Source organism: Oryza sativa, chromosome 11 (genome assembly GCF_034140825.1).
Source record: "Oryza sativa Japonica Group chromosome 11, ASM3414082v1".
Taxonomy (NCBI): Eukaryota; Viridiplantae; Streptophyta; class Magnoliopsida; order Poales; family Poaceae; genus Oryza; species Oryza sativa.
The window spans coordinates 1642359-1663167 of NC_089045.1; the positions used below are offsets into that span (position 1 = coordinate 1642359).

Here is a 20809-nt window from a genome sequence, read left to right on the forward strand (position 1 = left end):
GTCCCGGTTGGTATTACCAACCGGGACTAAAGTTAAGATCTTTAGTCTCGGTTGGTAGCACCAACCGGGGCTAAAGATCACCGGGATCTTTAGTCCCGGTTGGTATTACCAACCGGGACTAAAGTTAACCAACCGGGACTAAAGATCCCGGGGGGGCCTGACAGGTCCTGACAGCATTCGAACCGGGACTAAAGATGATCTTTAGTCCCGGTTGGTAACACAAACCGGGACTAAAGATCAAATATGCCCGTTACCCTTTTGAACCGGGACTAAAGATCATCTTTAGCCCCGGTTTTTATTGCATCCGGGACTATTGTGGAAATCGGCCGACCGACGAAAGATGGTTTCTCCACCAGTGTTTTCTAAGACTACGAATATGGCGAATATGGACAGTTATTGTCACATCCTATATATACTAAATAGCAATATTTTGGGATGGAGATAACACTATTATATAATGTTAGATTTAATAACACTTAGTTATCGTTATAGATGCACGTTAATTACTAAATTTTTCTATAAATTTAATCAAACTTAAATAATTTTAATTAGAAATTTTTAAAGCGTCTTATAATTAAATATGTAATACGAAACGGAGGGGTATTAATTCGTTCAATTCACATTCGTACCTTAGCGTACGTTTTCCGCCCTGCTGGAAGATTGTGATCTTGCACATAATATAATAATTGGGAACAAACTAGTACTACCTCCGTTCCAAAATATAGCTATTTCTAGCACAGTACTTTGTCCCAAAATAAAACTATTTTTCTACCTACCTTCTCCTCTCAACCAATCACAACCATTCTTTTTCACCTACTTTCTCTTTTCAACCAATCATACACCTTCTTCAATCATTCTAATCTATTTTCTTAATACCCGTGCCAACCTAAAAAATACTTATATTTTGGGACGGAGGAAGCAGTAGCTAGCAAGGATTAGAGAATTGATTTGCAAATCCCTTTATTAATAAACTGGAGCCTCTCCGATCACAATGCAAACGACACATGGCCGGCCACATAATTGGATCACACCTAGCTTTGAATGATTGGATCGTACCTACGTACGTACGTACATCGGTCAAAGATCAGATCGATCAACCGATGGATACCCTATCCCCCACCCTCAATCGACATTCGTACGTACAAACTAGCTCGCGTCTCGCCCGTTTTTTTGACAAATTGACCCTTTTGGAAAACTTATTTCGAAACTAACCCCTGCCAAAAACTTCAACCAAAAATAGGCCGTCGGCTCAGCGCCAAACACATTGGCGCTGATGTTGGCCGTGTCAGCGCCAACGGGACTGGCGCTGACATTGTGCCACCGTGGCGGCCGGGCCGATCCCCAGCTGACGTGGCAGCTACCTCAGCGCCAACCGGACTGGCGCTGAGGTGGGACTTGGCCGCAACCCCCAAGGCCCAGACCAGCAAGGCTTCTGGATGGCTTGCGGGCTTGGACCTCAGCGCCAGCCATAATGGCGCTGACCGTGGGACACTCAGCGCCAGCCCACCTGGCGCTGAGGGTGGGACTTGGCCGCAACCCCCAAGGCCCAGACCAGCAAGCCTGCTGGATGGCTTGCGGGCTGGGACCTCAGCGCCAGCCATAATGGCGCTGACCGTGGGACACTCAGCGCCAGTCCACCTGGCGCTGAGGTGGGCCTTGGCCGTTTCGAGCCTTCTGGATGGCTTGCGGGCTGGGACCTCAGCGCCATCCATAATGGCGCTGACTGTGGGAAACTCAGCGCCAGCCCACCTGGCGCTGAGGTTGGACTTGGCCGTTTCGGCCGTGGCCCAGCCCAGCAAGCCTTCTGGATGGCTGGGCTGGGACCTCAGCGCCAGGTGCACTGGCGCTGAGTTTGGACATGTCAGCGCCATTTAGCATGGCGCTGACGTCCCAGCCCTGCTAAACTTTAGCAAAACTTTACACACAACACAGGCAAACATCAAATCACAGAAATTTACAGGCAGTAATATATCCAGAGAACCATACAAAACATACATCCATCCATCAATCCCAACATCATTCCATACATCCATAGAATCCATCAATACATCCATATATGAAGTCCATATATATAAGAAATAAAAACATCCCATCGATCCTCGTCTATACATCCAGTCGAGTCCATACATCCAGTCCATACATCCATCGAACCATGCATCAAGTCCATCCATCTATCCATCCATCCATTGAACCATGCACTCACCTCCTCCTACCTCTAGTGCGAGGACGAGGCACGTCGGGGGTGTACCTCCAGTCCTGCGAAGGAGCCCGCCGGCGTCGTGGTCGAGACGGGCCGGGCTGCGAGATATCCGGCTGTGACGACTCTGTGACGACTCTGTGACGACTCTGGTGACGGCACATTCTCCTCCACATTAACTTCCTCCCTTAACGGCACATTGTCCTCTGCATGTACTTCTTCCCTTAACGGCACATTCTCCTCTGCATGTACTTCCTCCCTTACCGGGTCATTCTCTTCCCTGACCTCCACATCCGCCATATCATTTACTCCCTCGCCCCCCTCCACGTCTTCCTCAATCAATTCTTCCTTCCTACTACACCTCTCCGACAGTTCGTGACAGCTAATGGGTGATTCTATGAGTTGACTTTCATTAAGGTCTATAAGTTCTTTCTTCCCTATCCTACCATCTTTCTTCCATGCAAACACCTCAAGAGATTTGAAATGTGACCCCAATACTATATCTATATATGTTTGCCATTCGATCTCTCCATTCAAGTCTAACATAAATTTATGTGACATGACACCGCCGCCCACATCGTATCTCCCTTGCATACCAACCGACTCATCATTCCAATCCAATTCATGCTTGATGCGAGACATTAACTCCTCAAAGGTAGGCTTCGCAAAAAACACTAATTGTCTAACTGTCATTCCCTCAAATTGGCTTCCATGTGTACTTTCATCTACCACACAACCACCATAATGAAGCCGGACCAATCTATCCATCTACAATTTTTAACCCATGCATAAACATTAATTACTTGAAAATAATATGTAATTACCATTGCAATACCAATACTTCAAAAGCTAACAACATGTCTAATTTTTCCAATAAATAAGTACATTACTCAAATACTACACATTATTGATAAAAAAAAACTCTACTCCTACAAATTACCTACCCTTCACCACACATCAACCCCTTTCAAACCCTCTCAATCACCACAAATCCATCCCACATCCTAGGCCATCACCACACATCCATCTCCCATCAAACCCTAGTGCATCACCAAACATCCATCCCAAATATATTTTGTCAAATGTATCAATAACAACCAAATGGATAAAGATATGCCACCTCCACACTTCATCCCCACCCATATTATCCATCTAATAATCCATCCTTAGCCAACTATTATCAAACCACGTCTACAACCAAAACAATGCAAAATATCCAATAAAACTTTGGGGAACTTAGGGTTTATAGAGGGGTTTACCTTCTCTTCCGATCCCAAACTCAATGCCGCACAAATCACCTTCGATTAGAGAGGTTTTTGGGGGAGATTGGGCGAGGAGAACGCGGTGGCGACCGAACCCTAGGCGGGCGGCTGGGGAAAAAACGGAGGAAGAACTGGCTGGAGCGGCCTCGGCCGGGCTCTAAGTAGCCAAGGTCAGCGCCAACTTACTTGGCGCTTAGGTTGGGCACCTCAGCGCCAAAGCGGTTGGCGCTGAGGTAGCTGCCACGTCAGCTAGGGGATCGGCCCGGCCGCCACGGTGGCACAATGTCAGCGCCAGTCCCGTTGGCGCTGACACGGCCAACCTCAGCGCCAATACGCTTGGCGCTGAGCCGACGGCCTAGTTTTGGTTGAAGTTTTTGGCAGGGGTTAGTTTCGAATTAAGTTTTTGAAAAGGGTCAATTTGTCAAAAAAAACGGGCGTCTCGCGACGTCGTGCATATCCAGATACGCATCGACGGATGTTGCAAATACTAAGCGCAAGGTCAATGAGCTAGAAGAAACTATAATCTTCGATATATGTCCATATCAGTTAAAACAAACTAACATATCATATAAATATCATGTTTTCTGTTTTTTAATGCACGATGGCGTTGATTTTTGGCACAAGTTTAACCGTTTGTCTTATTTAAAATGTTTACATAATTATCATTTATTTTGTTGTGAGTTGTTTTGTCATTGAATTTATTTTGAGTATAATTTATATATTATGATTTGCACAAAAATTTTGATTAAGATGAATAATCAAATATGTATCAAAAAATCAACAGCGTCATCTATTAGAAAACGAAATAGAGAAAGTACTAATTAGTGTTATCTAACATCTCATCTCACTGCACTTAGGCTCGTGGCCATTTCTTTAGGCCATGCCCAACATTTGGAGCACAGTTTCACCAATCCACACTGGTGCCGAGCTACTATGAAACAGAGAGAGATACAGAGAGTAGAAACAGAGTGTGGCTTGCAAAGAGGCTACGTAGCCTATAGAGGACATGGTGATTTGAGAGAGAAAAAGCTGTGGTCCAACCTCCGCCTTTGTTGCTCCATACACTACATCATCGGCTCACACTGTCTCGATTTGCACTCATTAGAGGAAGGAGAAGAAGGGCCGCCTCGATCTGTGCTAGCTTCGTCCGTCACAGAAGTCGACACCGTTGCCCGATCTACTAAGGTTGAACTCATTACCACCATCGAGCTTCTCTCACTGAGCTCCCCTCCCAATCCGAGAACGAGGAGAGGATGCTAGTGGTGATCGGTGGGAGGAGAGGACGATGACGGCATGCGGGAGCGGTGTAGAGGACAATAGTTGGGTGCCGATGACGTAGATGGGAGGGAGGGAGAGAGAGAGAGAGGAAGTAATGGAGAGAAATAGTGGGTGATGGGGAGAGGAAGGGGTGGGAGAGAGATTTTAGGAAGCTGTAAAAGTTTGGATTTTCATGAAGTTAAGAAAACGAGGACTAAAATAAAAAGTATCATAGGGTAAAGTAAAAATGAAATATTGAAGTTATCTCTAAGGCTACTTTGCATTGTGCTAAAAAACTCAAACTTTAGTCTACCTAACTTTTGAGACCACTCATTAAAGCTTTAGGCTGCATCGCTAATCGTACCTTGTATTTTTTTTCTTTTAGAGCTCGTGAATTGTTAATGACTAAATAGGTAGCTTCGCTCCAACCAATTTTTCCTATGTTCATCTCTACTCATGTTAACTTCGGCTATTTCAAAATAGTCATCCATCATAGATGGCTATAGCCTCAACTACACAATACACATGTAGAAAACATAAACAACTTTGTAAATTCATTCTTTCATGATAAACTATCGACACAGTCTTTTAAACCCTCCTTAATTATGAAACATAGATTCTAACAGTGGAATGTAGTTGATTCTCTTTTTTTTTTTTTGGGAGGGGAACTTAGTTGATTCTCACGAGGATCCAATATTTTATTTTTGGGAGAAAACCTCTAATCCCTACCAAGGTGATGTTTGGTTGATGCTTAAACTTGTCATAACTAAGGTTAGGTAAGTTGTGATATGGGGCAAGAATAAATAGAAAATAGTTGGTCATAAGTGTGACATGGCATGTAGCCTAGTGGTTGCAGTGGCCTGAGTAGTACCCCAAGGTCCTAAGTTCAAATCTCCATAGGAGTGAATTTCAGATTGGTTTGTTTGCGGGGCTAAGTTCCATTGAAGGCCGTATATATCCAATTGGATGTAGAGACCGGGTAAAAATACCCTTGTCAAAGAAAAATAAAAAAATAAGTGTGATATGGCTAACATTTAGAATATGATATATGAGTCCTATGTCTAAAAAATTTGTGACATGATACAATTGTGATAATGAAAAAAATAGGTAAAGTGAAGCAATCAACCAAAACACTTCCTGACAGTGGTACAAGTGAGTAGTGATCGAGATGAGGTCGAAAATGGCAGGCAGTAGATCGAATAAAAAAAAATGAGGCGTGGTGAATCTACACGTGGAACTGAAAGCAGCCATGTTTTGTGATGCGCACCCATCTCCATCGGAATCATCACTCCACTCTGCTGTCTCTACTACCTACTTTTCTCTCTCTCCTTCCTGTGTGGCAGTGGGTCCCATTTCTGACAGCCGTTCCATTTCATGGGCCCCACTGTCTGTCAGCTTGGAGCTTTGTCCATGTGAAGCACCCCGGACCCGGGTCATTCATTCCAACTCACTCTCGTCTCCTCTTCTTCTTCTTCAACCTCTCCTTTCATGCTCTTCTTCGCATCTCAGCAGCCATTTTTCCCTTCCCCGGGATCTCCTCTTCTATTCCTTTTCTTCCATCGCCATAAGAGCAGCCGCAGATCGAATTGCATTGCAGTCTTTGCAGATTTCAGCTTAATTGCCGGTGAGTTGTTCTGATGCCTCTTCTCTTCTTGATTTCTCCAACCTACCAAATTGCTTTCATCCCCTCTCTAGCTATCTCTGCAACTTTCTTTGCATTGTGTGCGTTGTTTCCTTTTCAATCTCTGTAGATGTTGTTGGGTGCTGTGTGCTGAGAGAATAAGGTTGCTGAATTTAGCTTGTCGTTTCTGTCTCCATTGGAGATTTTCTCGGCTTTCTTGAAATTTTCTGTCCCCGTTTACTCCTGTGGGTTCATCACTGCTAACTACAAGCTGCTGGGATGTGATTATTTCTACCCTACCAGTAATCCTATGGAAACTGCTTCCAGGGTTACTTTGGTGGAGTAGTTCAGTTCCTGACGACTGAGAATATCTGAATATGTGTTCATTCTCGAACCTTCTTCGTCTTGCTGCTCCTCGATCCATACATAAAAAAAGTTCCTGCCTTTCCTGTTTGAGAGTTCTACCCGTTTAATGATCTTGATTTGTGTTCTTTCAAAAAGAAATATTCTTGATTTGTACTGTTTCTGGAAATATGCCCTGCCCTCTTAACCTTTGATGAATATTCAATAGCTTCTTTGCAGCTTCCTCGTGTCTCATTGACTAAATATGCTGTCCAGATCCAAATGATGCTCTCTTTCCTTTTTTTTACTGCAAATTGATCGGTCAAGTTTTCGGAAAAATAAATTAATGGATTCACATGATCTTCTATAGTTACCAATTAATTTAATTGATAGTCCACAAATCATATGGTATCTTACACTTTGTAAAATCTTGGAGAATTGATTGTTCAACAGCTTTGCATGTGTGTCTCTGTAGCAGAAGATACTATTATATGTTTTCAAAGACTAAAATTTGACTAGTGCATATATCATTTTGGGGAAGAAATAAGATGAGAAATACAGCATACATGTCATTGTGCTCCTGTACTAGACAAGTTTGTAATAGGCTTCCGATCTTTTTCAGCTAATGAATAGGCTCCGGATGAAATTTGTTCACACAATCACAGATACTCAAAACATCTTTATCATGTATCATCTATTCATCTTTTTCCATGTATCAACAGTAACTGAGCAAACGTTTTCCACAGGACAGTGAAGTGAAAGCATCTTCAAGGGCGTGGAAGCTCTCTGAGATTCCAAAGGGTCACAAGGCAGGGGATGAGTACAACCAAAGTGAAGAGACGTGTGGGAAAGTATGAGCTAGGAAGAACAATCGGAGAGGGCACATTCGCGAAGGTCAAGTTCGCGAGGGATACCGAGACCGGTGATCCAGTAGCCATCAAGATCCTAGACAAGGAGAAAGTTCTCAAGCATAAGATGGTCGAACAGGTCACTGTCAAACACCAGCTAACGACCAAGTTCTGAATCTGAATTATTGTAGCACCTTTAATTGTTTGGTGATATTTCACATCTGGAATATTATGATCCTGTCCTTCAGATTTCCCTTTATTTGACTGTCCTTCCGATTCTTTTTGCCTGTTAATTACTTTCATGGGACAAAAAACTTGGCACTTTGTTCAGGGTTTAGTAGCTGTTTATGGAAGCAATACCTTTTGCTGATGGGTAACTGTTTTTGGAATGCAGATTAAAAGGGAAATTTCGACGATGAAGTTGATTAAGCACCCAAATGTTGTCCGTATATATGAGGTAATTAAAACTATTCTCTTCCTTTTGTGTTGGTATCTCAGTTAATCTTATATTTGTTCAGCAGAAAATAGATAGGGAGAGAAAAAGGTTTTTAAAGCACGTCTAGGGTCCATGCCAGAACCTCAAAGTATCTATCATTAATCATAATTTTGTTTACGGAAATTCCAGATGCAATTAGTCAGAATCTTTTTATTAGGTGACACTGCTAATTGTCAAATCAATGTTCTCTCTGATTTCAGGTGATGGGAAGCAAGACAAATATCTACATTGTTTTAGAATATGTTACCGGTGGTGAGCTCTTTGATACAATTGTAAGTGCTTCTGCTATGTTGTCCATTTCCAATTTAAATCGTTATATCTTCTTTTCAAAACAAATGTAAAAAATACCTTTTTTAATTTGTACTGACATTTACTTGAATTCCCTTTTGTATTTTTAAGGTTAACCATGGTCGTATGAGGGAAGATGAGGCAAGAAGGTACTTCCAACAATTAATTAATGCTGTTGATTATTGTCATAGCAGGGGTGTGTACCACAGGGACTTAAAAGTGAGTTCATCTCCCTTTCCTCTGCTGCCTCTTTTGTCAACAAGAAATATATTTCAGAATCTAAGCTTCCTTCCAAAAGAAACAATCTAAACTACAATACTTGCAGCCAGAAAATTTACTACTAGATTCATATGGGAATCTGAAGGTCTCTGATTTTGGGCTGAGTGCACTATCTCAGCAAATTAAGGTAAAAGTTTATTGCTTTATACTGTATCATCCAAGTATGTACCAACCAGGGGCGGAGACAGCATGGGGGTGGGGTGAAGGGGGGGGGGTCTTTAGACCCCCCCTACCCCCTAATATACCATTAGAGCCCCCATAATACCCCCCTAAAATTCTAATCCATATATTTATAGATGAGGGGCTAATATAGACTTTGTTTAAGGTTGTTAGAAGGCCCAAAAGGCTAAGAAGGCCCAAAAAATCCTAACCCAACCCTAAATCTCTCTTAGTTGCTCTTGGTCATTTTGTTTTAGCCCCCGCTATAATTTTATTCTGGCTCCGCCACTGGTCTACTACCAACAGGCTACAAATATTACAGTTCAGAAATCATTAGATAATCATTATATGTCTCTTCATTTAATATTTCTTTTTTCTCTGTGGTCTTGTTCAGGATGATGGTTTGCTGCACACAACCTGTGGGACACCAAATTATGTTGCACCGGAGGTAATGTCAGAAAGAAAAATTATAGAATTTTAACCTACCATTAGTTTATTTGGAACTATTTTTCACCAGAAGCCATTAATAATTCATACATTTCAACCACCTTTGTGATAGGTCCTTGAAGATCAAGGATATGATGGAGCAATGGCAGATTTGTGGTCATGTGGAGTTATCCTGTTCGTTCTGCTAGCAGGGTATTTGCCTTTTGAGGACTCTAATCTTATGACGTTGTATAAGAAAGTGAGAATTGTACCACTTTTAGATCATTGTTGTTGTATTAATTGTTCATGCTTATTTGATTCTTCTCTGCACTTCCTGGCAGATATCAAATGCAGAGTTTACGTTTCCACCTTGGACGTCTTTTCCTGCCAAGAGGTTGTTAACAAGAATCCTTGATCCAAACCCAATGACGGTATGCTAGAACAACTGAATAACATAGTAGATAATTAGGTATAATGCATCACTGAAGGCACTGTAATGTGTCCTCTAATAACACAGTAGATCTTGTAATGCCCATAGCATTCCGGATAATACTCAATTCTACAGGGGCTAGCACTCCTTTTATAAGGCTCTTTTTTTGAGTTTCCTTTTATAAGGCTCTTCTATGCTTAATAATAATCATTCAAACAGATAGTAATAAATAATAAAATAATACCACCTTTCTTCGTGACACAACATTGGATGATTTCTTAAGCTAACTTCTTGAGCTACTATTGTAGAGAATAACAATTCCAGAAATATTAGAGGATGAATGGTTCAAAAAGGGCTACAAACGCCCAGAGTTTGACGAAAAATATGACACGACATTGGATGATGTTGATGCTGTCTTCAATGACTCTGAAGTGAGTAAACTACAATATGCACTTGAATTTCTGTTTCACATGACATGAAGATAAAAGCATGCCAGTTGCTAAATGGTTTGACCACTGTGATTTGACCTCCTCCAGGAGCACCATGTGACAGAAAAGAAAGAAGAACCAGAAGCTCTCAATGCATTTGAACTGATTTCAATGTCAGCAGGCCTCAATCTTGGAAATTTGTTTGACTCAGAGCAGGTAAGTGATCTCCCTATTTCACAATATTGACCAACAACCCTTTGAACCTATTCTCCCTGTATCGTTTTTATGAATGAACCTGTAACTTAAAGTTAAGCGTCATCGTTTTTGGTTCAACTTATACCTCCCCTAACTGGAAACATGTAAACTGGCTCACTGGCACTTTGTCAATTTACTCAATCATATGGTTGGAGAATGCTGCATGTCACAAGTCCCAAAATATATGTAGTAGTTCATTGGCCAGAATTTTTTTGATTTTTGCACCTCATAATTCTCCCATAATTTTGTTATAGTTTTGCAACTTATTCTGCTGTACTTTAATTTTGTTCACACTATTTCAGGAATTCAAAAGGGAAACAAGGTTCACATCAAAATGTCCACCAAAAGAAATTGTCCGCAAGATTGAGGAAGCCGCAAAACCTCTAGGATTTGATGTTCAGAAGAAAAATTACAAGATCTGCTCCCCTTGCCTAACAACTATCTGCATGAATATCCCTTTTAAAGTAATGGGTTCTAGGGATAATTTATAGCAAATTCAAATATATATTTTCTGAGTGCTGAATTTTTTTTGATTGATTGACCAGTTAAGGCTAGAAAAAGTAAAAGCAGGGAGAAAAGGAAATCTCAATGTTGCTACTGAGGTAATATGAAAAACTGCTATACTGAAATCTGGTTTGTGTAAGCTTCTTCAATCTAACATTTATTGTGCACTATTATTCAGATACTGCAGGTTGCACCCTCTCTTCATATGGTTGAAGTACGAAAAGCAAAAGGCGACACCCTCGAATTTCACAAGGTAGATCGTGCAAATTAAAAGCTGATATTCATGAATTATCATTGAAAAATTGAGTCAGTGCTTTGATGATTGGATCAACTACTCACAGAATTATGACTTATGTTTTATTTTTCTTTTGCAACATTTGGTTGAATGGCTTGTACTGAATCACTTCAAACTTGTAATGTGTTGCAGTTCTACAAGAACCTCTCCAGAACCTTAAAGGATGTTGTTTGGAAATCAGATGATCTTCAAAATCAACTTTCCTAGAGTAACTTGGGAGAGGAGGAATGGGTGAACTATTTTAGCATCCCATTCTTTTGAATCAGCATTCCCATTTCTAGAGGCTGGAAAAGCAGAAAGCATGTTTATTGCATCTGTAATTAGATGTGAGTGGCCCTGTAAACTATGTTTGGTCTCCACTAGTGTTGTAAATGCTGCTCTTATTTGTCAGAGAACCCTTGTGATAGCTCAAGTGAAGCTGATCACTCAATGGGTTTTGTGTGTCAAGTTTTGTATGTAAATCAGAATCTTGTGAGGAACAAGTATATTAATTGGTTAGCATTATTCATTTTCATTTACACTATGAAGTTGTTTGGTTTTCTTTGTTTGCATAGCCCCAGAACAACTGTAACCAGAAATTGAGGTGACAAAAAAAACTCTGAACTATACAATCCTCATCAGAACAGTTGCAAACCTGAAACCTACATCTTTTTCAGAGGATGGTACATGAGGAATTCGGGCCGCAGCAGCCGGATTTCTTGTGGGAGTTACTTGACCGATGGCCTCCACTTCCATGTCCCTCCATCATATTCTGCCTTCGCCTGCATATGATAGCACCAAAGTTGTTCAGATAAATATGATTATCTGATGATGAATGCTACAGTTCAGCAGAAGCAACATTAATTTGCAGATTAAATAGGAAGAAATATAATACTAATATTCTAGTGCTAGTAATAATAATCTACATGGAGAAAAGAAAAAGAAATGAAGAAAGCAGAAAAGAAATGAAATGGGAGGAAGAAAGAAGAGAGAGACTGACTTTGCCATCATGACCTTGAGGAACTCGTTGTAGTTGATCTGGCCGTCGCCGTCGGAGTCGGCCTCGTGGAGCATGTCGGCGAGCTCGTCGTCGGAGAGGGGGTCGCCGAGGTTGGCCATGACGTGGCGGAGCTCGTCGGGGGTGATGAAGCCGTTCTGGTCCTTGTCGAAGACGCGGAAGGCCTCGCGGATGTCGTCCTCGGCGCCGGTGTCGCGGAGCTTGCGGGCGAGGAGGCCCAGGAACTCCTCGAACTCGATGCTGCCGCTGCCATCCGCGTCCACCTCCTCCACCATCTTCTTCAGCTCCGCCTCCGTCGGCGACTGCCCCAGCGACCCCATCACCGTCCCTAGCTCCTTGCTCGTGATCGTCCCTGCATTGCATTTTCTTCTGGATTCATTGATTGATCGTCGTCCAAGAACACATGCAATTGATTGATTGATTGATTGGATTACCGTCTCCATCTTTGTCGAACAGGTTGAATGCCTCCCGGAACTCAGCGATCTGCTCCTTTGTCAGATGGTCCATTTAATTGCCTCCCCTCGGATTATTACTGACAGAATATGTAATGATGATTGATGAAGACGACGACGAGAGGATTAAGTTGCCAACATGTAATGCTGCTAATGATTCCCCTGCATTCTAATCTCTGCCTTGTTCTTGCTATTGGCTATAATAAGCCATTAATAAGGAGGGCACGGTTCACTTGCTGAATGCCATTGCTGGAGCATGGAAGTTGCACTGATCGTGATCGATCGTTGCTGCTGCTCTTTTCTAGCTACAGGGAGACCGGTGACATTCTGATTCTTTCACAGCACAAACCAACAGCATAAGCATCTTCACAAAGGCAGCATGGGCGGCTGCCAAATTTTCGGAAACGAATAAAGTTTGCCAAAGATATCAAATGGCCAACCAGAGCTTCACACACAACATATCCGTCCTGATTCTAGTCAGCGAATTGCACATATATTCTGATGCCATGACAGTAACAAATATTCTGATTATTAGTCTCGGAAACTTTGCTGATTAATAGGAGCATCAGATAGTAGTTGATTGTCAAGTGCCGAAAGTGGCGCATCTAATCTAAGCTATAATAGGAGTACATACATGATTACATTCTGCGAGCAATCGATAAAGGGCATTATAAAATAAACAACTTATATTGGCACCTTTGGTCTCTTTCATTAACACCACCTGGTAGATGCTGCTAGGTTTCTAAGAACAAGATAGATTTACAGCAAGAATGATGCTTGGCCAACTTATTTTGCTGCAAGACCCAGATTTCTGGCCGATGGACCTAATATCCAACTTAATTATCAGGCAAAAATATACAAACGGTCGAGGTGAATATTAACTAATGCAAGCACAGAGATACACAATCATTAATCTTATCTTGTACAGAATATAACATATCATCTCAGTTGATCGAGATACTTTTGATTATCCTCATTCGGGCGACATCAGTGCAAAACTGAGAACCTACCACTATGAATGACAACGAATAGGATACAAGCTATCAAAAACTGATACCTGCAGACATGCAGTATCATTACACTCTCCCACCTCAAAAAAATTAATCCATGAAACCTTGATTCAGATGAACAGTGCTTCTGTAGAAATCTATGCGTCAGCTTCTCGAATGGTTGTATCGATGTTGCTGGGCATCAACATATTGAATCCATCAGCTGCCGTAGATATGATCATACTAGGTATCTGTGGGTGCCAGTGCAATTCTTTCAAGTCTTTCTGGCCCTGCACATAAAACAATCAACATCACATTTATGATTTCACTCAGTAACAGTGTCTGTACTTTTGAAATACATCTCGAGGTCCACAAACATGTATTTTAATTACACAAGGAATGGTGCACACAATGATATGAAAATGAGAGGAAGTAAACATAAAACAAGTGTGGTAACAGTACCTGATGAACAAAGAGAAGTTGTGGGGGTAAATCTTCAGGGGCATCAGCCTGTTCTCTCATCCTTGCCCTGAACTCTGCCTCCTCTTCAGCATCTTTTTCCAATGAAAGATCCCAAATTCTGTACACAAACAATTCAGGATTGAAAAATGCAAGTCAGAAAATAGTAAAGAAAACATTTTTTTTGGGGCATTTCAGCACACTTTAAACATAAAGGTATAAAACTTGGAATGAGGAGACTTACGTCAGTTGATGGTCAGCTGATGATACAGCTAGTGTTGACGGTTCATGTGGGCTCCATTCCACAGATGTAATTGGGTGCTTGTGGTATTCAAAATGGGCGACCAAGGAGTCATCCTAGAAGTAGAACAGAAAGAAAAAGATATGATTTTGATGTGAATACTGTCGTTCAACAGCAAGATGAGACTATATGAACAGAATAAATTATTATAGTTGTAAAAGGTGTTCAAATAACAAAGAATTAACATTATCATGTAACTATCTAGGTGCACTGATTTTTGCACAAGAGCATGTATTCTATAGGAGTCTGTATATTAAATATAGACATCAGAAGCAACAAATTGTCTACCATAGTGTCTCTGGCTTGATAAATCTAGTAGCAAGAAAATGCAAAATATCATCCATGAAATGGTTCAATCATCTTGTATCAATATTACCATCAAAAGACCCAATAGCCCACATTTTTCTAAATGCATAAACAGAAATCCAAACTGAAAATAAACCATAAAAACAGCGATGGAGGGAATATGTCATTTCAGTGTGTTATTTGCAACTGACAAGCACAGAATAGTGTGGCTTAACAATATGAAGTACCTTGATTAATCTAAGATCACGAATTGAGAAACTTCCATCATCGCATCCTGAAGCTATCATACAGCTAGCAAGCCTGGTAACGGTAGTCAGTATATTCATGAAATATTAGAAGAATTTTTCATGAAGATAATCGAATTTTCAAGTGAACATATCATACCGGTTCCATGAGATGACATTCACGTCAGCATTGTGAGCCCTAACAGAAATACAAGGTTTCTTCCCTGTCCGTATATCCCAGATAGATATTGTTCTGTCGGCTGAACAAGAGGCAAATATGTCGGCTTCTGTGGGACTCCACTGCAAAAATATAGTCAAGATGTTTGAGATAATCAAATGTTCAGTGTTCTAGAGAGCACCAAGAAGTATATATGCTTTCAGTGGCATGCCTGCAAATCTTCAACACTTGCAGTGTGTCCTACAAATGGATTTGTATCGACATTCCAACTGTTTGAAGTTGGCTCCCAGAGGTGGATGCATTTATTGCAATCACCTGCACAAATCATTAAATTGATATACTCAATGCCCATGTATGAAATGAAAGCATATGGATGTTTTATGAACGCAGGACAGGCCATAGTTTTCTAAGCAAAACATCATAGGACGTGACGACAAGATCACGCACCAGAAACAAGTCTTCCAGTAACAAGCGGACTCCAATCAATTGCATAGCCTTCATCTTTATGGCTACCAAATATTTTCACAGGTACGTGATTATGGATTCTGTCGTCTTCGTTGTGTGCAACTGCTCCAGACTCTGCTAACGAATTAAGGAAGGAGCTGAAGTCCCACACCTACAAATGCAGCAACATAACACAGTTTGATTATGCACAAAGTAGTAGGTATGGTAGATTCTATTCCTGGGCATGTTTTCAGGGTGCAATATAATAGATAACAATATGTCATGTTCACGAAAACAGGACAGGGTACCAATGTACAGATTGAGTGGAACCACCACTAAACAACAGGGCTTTCATCCCTCGACTACCTCACAAGTCCACTCTAAACGTTGATACAATTTACTTTCAGTGCCTCGGCTATCAAAAATCAAAACCTGTACAGAATAATCATAATATCTTATACCTAGTTTTGTCTAACATGGCATGCTAATATCCGCTAACTTGATTCAGGGGTGTTCAGTGGTTATGTACAGAAGGTAGCAGCAGTGCAGTGGATGGGTGACTAGGAGGACGAACAATCCTTTTTTGGTCATCGATACATGAGCCCAGTGCCAAGCTGACTGCAAAGCTAGAACTCAAAACCAGATAGATTGAACGCAGGGGCTTTTCTGATTTTGTATGACAAATTGGAGCATGCCAATTAACGGTATCCGTATTAAGTTTAAGGGGAGATCAGACCTCGCAAAGAACTCAGGGACCAAAAATAGACTTCTTCGATCAAAAAGAGTGAAAAAAAAGGAGTATTGCAAGACAAAGTAAAATACCTGAACATGACCTGTGTCTCCCCATGTTGCACATATATGTGGTTCCTGATTCATAGAGCGAATACGATTTACACACCCCGCATGAGCCACCTTTTTTAGCTGTACATAAACAGATACAAAGCATGTTAGAGTAATGTATCAGATGAGCAAACTGGGATGCAAAACAAGTAAAATTCATAGCTAAATTCACAGCTGTGCACTTGGAGAAAGAACTTACATGTAAAATGGGCATTGTATCTTCATTAACTGCTTCATCTTCTTCATCACTACTACTTTCACTATCCATATCACTGTCGCCATCAATTGCTGATGCTGGTATAGGTTCCCGCTTCTTCCCGTTTATGTTGCAAATCTTGAAAATGCCGATATAATTCCATGTAGCCCTCTCGGCCTGAAAACACAGGCATCGCTCATAAGTAAAAAACTATGTTGACAAAAGATTGATTCCATCACTCTGGGTTCAGGAGGCAAAACCACTGATTGAAAAGGAATGTTAATACAAAAAAAAAATCGCATGCACCCATGAATTATGACAGAGCAAAGTTCACTCGGAAACGAACTGGAATCCTAATTTTGTTGTTAACAGAAGTTATTAATCAAATACATAAATATACGTAGTCGTAATGCAAATTTTGAAGGAAAAGGAGTAAAGAGAGAATGCGACCTGAGTTCCAGCAACGCCATATAATGTATGTGGGAATTCAGATCGCACAAGGCCAAGTTGATCCCGCACAACATCAAAACTGCAACAGATAATAAATCAATGAGGATAAAATAGACCATACAACGATGCTCATATTGGCCTTCAAATAAGAAGCGCCCAAATGGCTGCCGTGGAGAATTTTTACCTCAAGCATGGCCAGCCAATGTTAAACCCTCGGAGATAATTGTAAGCCTGAGGATCGAACTGGAGCTCCTCCCCCTCTTCCAGTGTATCCACGCCAGGTTGCCATACCTGACAAGAAATACTAATCAGGTCAGTGTTTCTTTCGAAGGGCAGTGACAGGAGCAATTTGCCTTAGCTTAGGAAATTATAGACCAAAAGGAGAAAAAAAACTAATCACACATCGAACCTTTCCCTCTCACTGCGACTAAAAAAACTATGTGTGCATTTGCTTGTAATAATTGGCATGTAAATGCCCTCTCACCTTGGCTGGGGCAGAAGGCACCCTAGACGATGAAGCTTCGGCTTTCTTCAATCCACCCACCCATAAAGATTGAAGAAAGAGTAGAGGCAGAGTTAGGCTCGAATTAAGCCATGATGAAAATAAAATAGAATAAAATATCGCGAGACAGTCAGCACCAATCGCTCACCTTGCTCGATGCCTTCTTCTTCTTGACTTTGATCTTGCGACCCATCGGAGGAAGAGAAGAGGGGCAGCTCGGGGAGAAGGAGAGAGGAGGAAGAGGAGAAGAGAAGAGAGGGCGGAGGTTGGAAGTGGCGGCGCGCACGGGCAGCCGGGGCAAGCCCTAATAGGCGCTAGCTTAGCTGGGCCAAGGCCGAATACTTGGATAAAGAGTGGCCCACTGGGCCGTCATGAGTAGTAACGGACTCTCCAGCCCAAACAAAATGGGCCGTCTTAATCCGCTCCCAATTGACACCTTGAATTTATTTTGTCAGGATTGCATTTAGGAAATAGCTCTATGTAAGTACAATGTGTGAAAACATTGAGGCCATGTCATGGATGACGTGGATGCAAATCTTCTAAGATCGATACCATATAAATGCATATTTGACGAGATTCAACGCATATATCTTCAAGATATGCTATCTTTCATGCAAAAACAAATACTGCCGAATTTAATATTGTTGATAAATATATTATCAAGATAGCTATATCATATAGTAGTATTAAATGCTACACAAAAAAGGAATCCAACATGAGTATTAAATGCCTATTTAAAAAATGTTCAATAAATTTCGTACCTATGTAAGATCATCCATCTGTGCTATAAAGCCTAGATGTACAAGGTACACTTTTACATCTACAAAGACAAGTTTGTATACAAAGAAGGCAGGAATATGAAGACAATCTTGAGCTACTTCGTTTTCTTTTTAGCCATACTACAAATTTCCCATCGTTTGGTAGCTGGTCAGAATTATGAATTTCAATCAGGTATTTTATATTCTTGTTTACCAACAAAATTAGCATGTTAACATGTTGTGTCTAAATAGAATAGACAAAATGATACTCCATCCGTCCCAAAATATAACAACTTTTAGCATTAAAAATTTATCCTAAAATATAACAACTTCTTCACCAACATTTCCTTCTCAACCAATTACAACATCTCTCTTTAATTTTACCTACTTCTTATATCCTGGGATGGAGGGAGTAAGTATTTCTTATCTAACTCCACTTGGTATCTTCTTATATGATTTATTCGAGTGAACGGATACAAGTATTTTTCTTATTGCATGCATTTTGTCTAACCAAGTAAACTCATGGTATATGTAACTCTATATCTAATTGGTGTGGTAAGTAGTAACCTCCCTCACTTAAACTCATGATTTCACAAAATATATCGTATTTTTTTTAATAAAGGTGGTACCATTAAATTGAATTTGTATTTGGAATTTGTTCACACAATCATAGCTGCTTGTTACAAACTTACAAGAAATGATCACTTTCAAATATACTTAAATGTCTCCATGCCTTACAAAATTTGACAAATAAAAATTGAGAGGTATGTGTTAAAGAAACATTTAGGAATTATTTCTAATTCTAACATTGAGATATTTGATTTTTCTTAACTTTAACAGGGATAAATCATGGATTTGTGAACTCAAGAAAGAATCTTTACAAGCATGCTATACCAAGAATTTTGACGGAACTCGGTGAATTAGCATCAAGAGAAGATTCCACTACTGCGGACAACAATGTTGATCTCACCCCAAAGCATCAAAGCTTGACTGCAAGCAAAATGGAGACAATCCATGTTAGGGCAAAGGCACATATAAACCCCGACGAGGAGCTCACTACCGAGGATTATCCCCGTCCGCGCCCAAACCATCCTAGTATAGCACTATCTAATGAAGAATTCACTACCGAGGACTATCCTCGTCCCCGTCCAAACCACCCTGGTGTAACACTGTCCAATGAACAATTCACTACCGAGGATTATCCCCGCCCTCGTCCGAACCATCCATAGTGTCGCACCATAGGCAGTAAAGTGTGTGGTTACATTTGTAACAATACTGAACTGATGATATATTCATCATTGTAAAAATCAATAAACATGTTCCTTCAGCATGATGGCATACAAATTTGCAATGGTAACTTGTTGTGGCATTGAATAAGACGATTAAAATTATAATCTTATTTTTTTCCCAATGATCGGTATTGACCAATCAATCTTCCTCTGTCGAACACATTCAGAGCGCCGTCATGGCCTGCTCCGCCGCCGCGGTAACCGTCTTCTTCTTGTCCTCCTCTTGCCACAGGAATGGCGTCTCGGCGTTGCCGTCGCTGCAGTAGAGGCACGGGTGCTGCTCGAACCCCTGATCGCTCAGCACCGCCCTGGCCATGCTCACCAGCTGCCGGTTGCTCACCGGCGCCGGGTGCGACGCCAGCACGGTCTGTATCGCGTTGCTGAACGCGCCGCACGCCTTGCCGCCCGCCGCCACCTCGTCGTCCCCCGGCACGTCCGCCGACGTCTCGTCCGTCTGGCACCCGCTCAGCAGGATGCCGTCGTCGTCGGTGCGCACCGGCTGTTCGGCGTCGCGGTGGAACTTGGCGCTGGCGTCCGCGCCGAAGAGCGCGAGGAGGTGGTCGGCGACGTGGTGGGCGGCGTCGACGCCCGAGACGCCGGAGAGGTGTTCGACAACGGCGGCGTACGGCAGGAACCGCGCGGCGGTGGCGCGCGTGGCCGTCGTGGAAGCAGCAGCAGCGGCCGGTGCGGCGCCGGCGGCGAGGACGGAGGGGCCGATCTGCTCCTTCTCGAGGTCGATGAGCCCGCCGCTGTGGCACGAGTCGGACACCATGGTGAAGCTCGCGCCGCGCGGCACGCGGTCCACGAGCCGGCGGAAGTCGACGTCGGTGATGAGGTTGAAGTCGCAGGGCACGATGGCCTCGTCGCACTCGCCGTGGCCGTGGCGGCGCCCCTTCACCGGCGGGACGAGCGTGCCGTGGCCGCTGTAGTGGAAGAAGAGAACGTCGCCGGGCGCCGCGCGGGCGACCATGTCGGCCAGCGCGCGCTTGATGTTGGCGCCGGTGGGGAGCACCGGCGAGCCGCGGTCGTCGGTGAGCACGGTGACGTCGGCCGGCGCGAAGCCGAAGCGGGCGACGAGGGCGTCGCGCATCGCGGCGACGTCGTTGATGCAGCCCTGCAGCTCGTTGGGCGTGCCGGCGTAGTTGCACCCGACCAACGTCGCCAGCTTCTTCTTCTGACCCCTCTCCATGAATTCAATGCAGCTAATTACTGCAGCTAATTAGCTTGTTAATTAGTGTGTGATTATGCAGTGAGCTGGATGAAGAGATTGGCAGTGAGTTCGCAGTGCAAAATCTTCACATAGATATGAGAGATATATATAGATGCGTGGTTTAATT

General features: G+C 42.3%; 4 protein-coding genes across 7 annotated transcripts; 1 reads left to right on the plus strand and 3 right to left on the minus strand.

The window, feature by feature from the left end:
• The first annotated feature begins 6155 nt into the window (after positions 1–6155).
• LOC4349698 (CBL-interacting protein kinase 33-like) lies at positions 6156–11610 on the plus strand. Of its 3 annotated transcripts, none has more exons than NM_001423142.1 (15): positions 6156–6340; positions 7426–7666; positions 7922–7984; positions 8224–8295; positions 8423–8530; positions 8637–8717; positions 9144–9197; positions 9309–9434; positions 9517–9606; positions 9914–10036; positions 10142–10249; positions 10591–10752; positions 10834–10890; positions 10971–11045; positions 11220–11610. In NM_001423142.1, exons 2-15 carry the CDS (start codon positions 7496–7498, stop codon positions 11292–11294), a joined length of 1365 nt encoding a protein of 454 aa, NP_001410071.1. In that variant the 5' UTR covers positions 6156–6340; positions 7426–7495; the 3' UTR covers positions 11295–11610. The 3 variants fall into 3 exon arrangements, with proteins under 3 accessions (NP_001410071.1, XP_066161149.1, XP_066161148.1); XM_066305052.1 differs by having other exon boundaries at positions 6166–6340; positions 10591–10702; positions 10832–10890; positions 11220–11605; XM_066305051.1 differs by having other exon boundaries at positions 6166–6340; positions 7431–7666; positions 11220–11605.
• LOC4349699 (putative calmodulin-like protein 2) lies at positions 11482–13246 on the minus strand. Of its 2 annotated transcripts, none has more exons than XM_015761668.3 (3): positions 12519–13246; positions 12081–12436; positions 11482–11848 (listed from the first exon to the last, which is right to left on the minus strand). In XM_015761668.3, exons 1-3 carry the CDS (start codon positions 12589–12591, stop codon positions 11795–11797), a joined length of 483 nt encoding a protein of 160 aa, XP_015617154.1. In that variant the 5' UTR covers positions 12592–13246; the 3' UTR covers positions 11482–11794. The 2 variants fall into 2 exon arrangements, with proteins under 2 accessions (XP_015617154.1, NP_001410073.1); NM_001423144.1 differs by having other exon boundaries at positions 11706–11848; positions 12067–12436; positions 12519–13226.
• A 190-nt stretch (positions 13247–13436) lies between these two features.
• Positions 13437–17702, minus strand: LOC4349700 (glutamate-rich WD repeat-containing protein 1). The gene is made up of 13 exons (NM_001423143.1): positions 17574–17702; positions 17408–17452; positions 17108–17214; positions 16924–17002; positions 16477–16650; positions 16260–16358; positions 15441–15609; positions 15205–15308; positions 14976–15115; positions 14819–14891; positions 14229–14341; positions 13988–14105; positions 13437–13815 (listed from the first exon to the last, which is right to left on the minus strand). The coding sequence occupies exons 1-13, from the start codon at positions 17616–17618 to the stop codon at positions 13684–13686; spliced, it is 1398 nt and encodes a 465-aa protein (NP_001410072.1). The 5' UTR covers positions 17619–17702; the 3' UTR covers positions 13437–13683.
• A 1744-nt stretch (positions 17703–19446) lies between these two features.
• LOC136354091 (metacaspase-9) lies at positions 19447–20773 on the minus strand. The gene has a single exon (XM_066305726.1). The coding sequence runs from the start codon at positions 20659–20661 to the stop codon at positions 19636–19638; it is 1026 nt and encodes a 341-aa protein (XP_066161823.1). The 5' UTR covers positions 20662–20773; the 3' UTR covers positions 19447–19635.
• Positions 20774–20809: the final 36 nt, after the last annotated feature.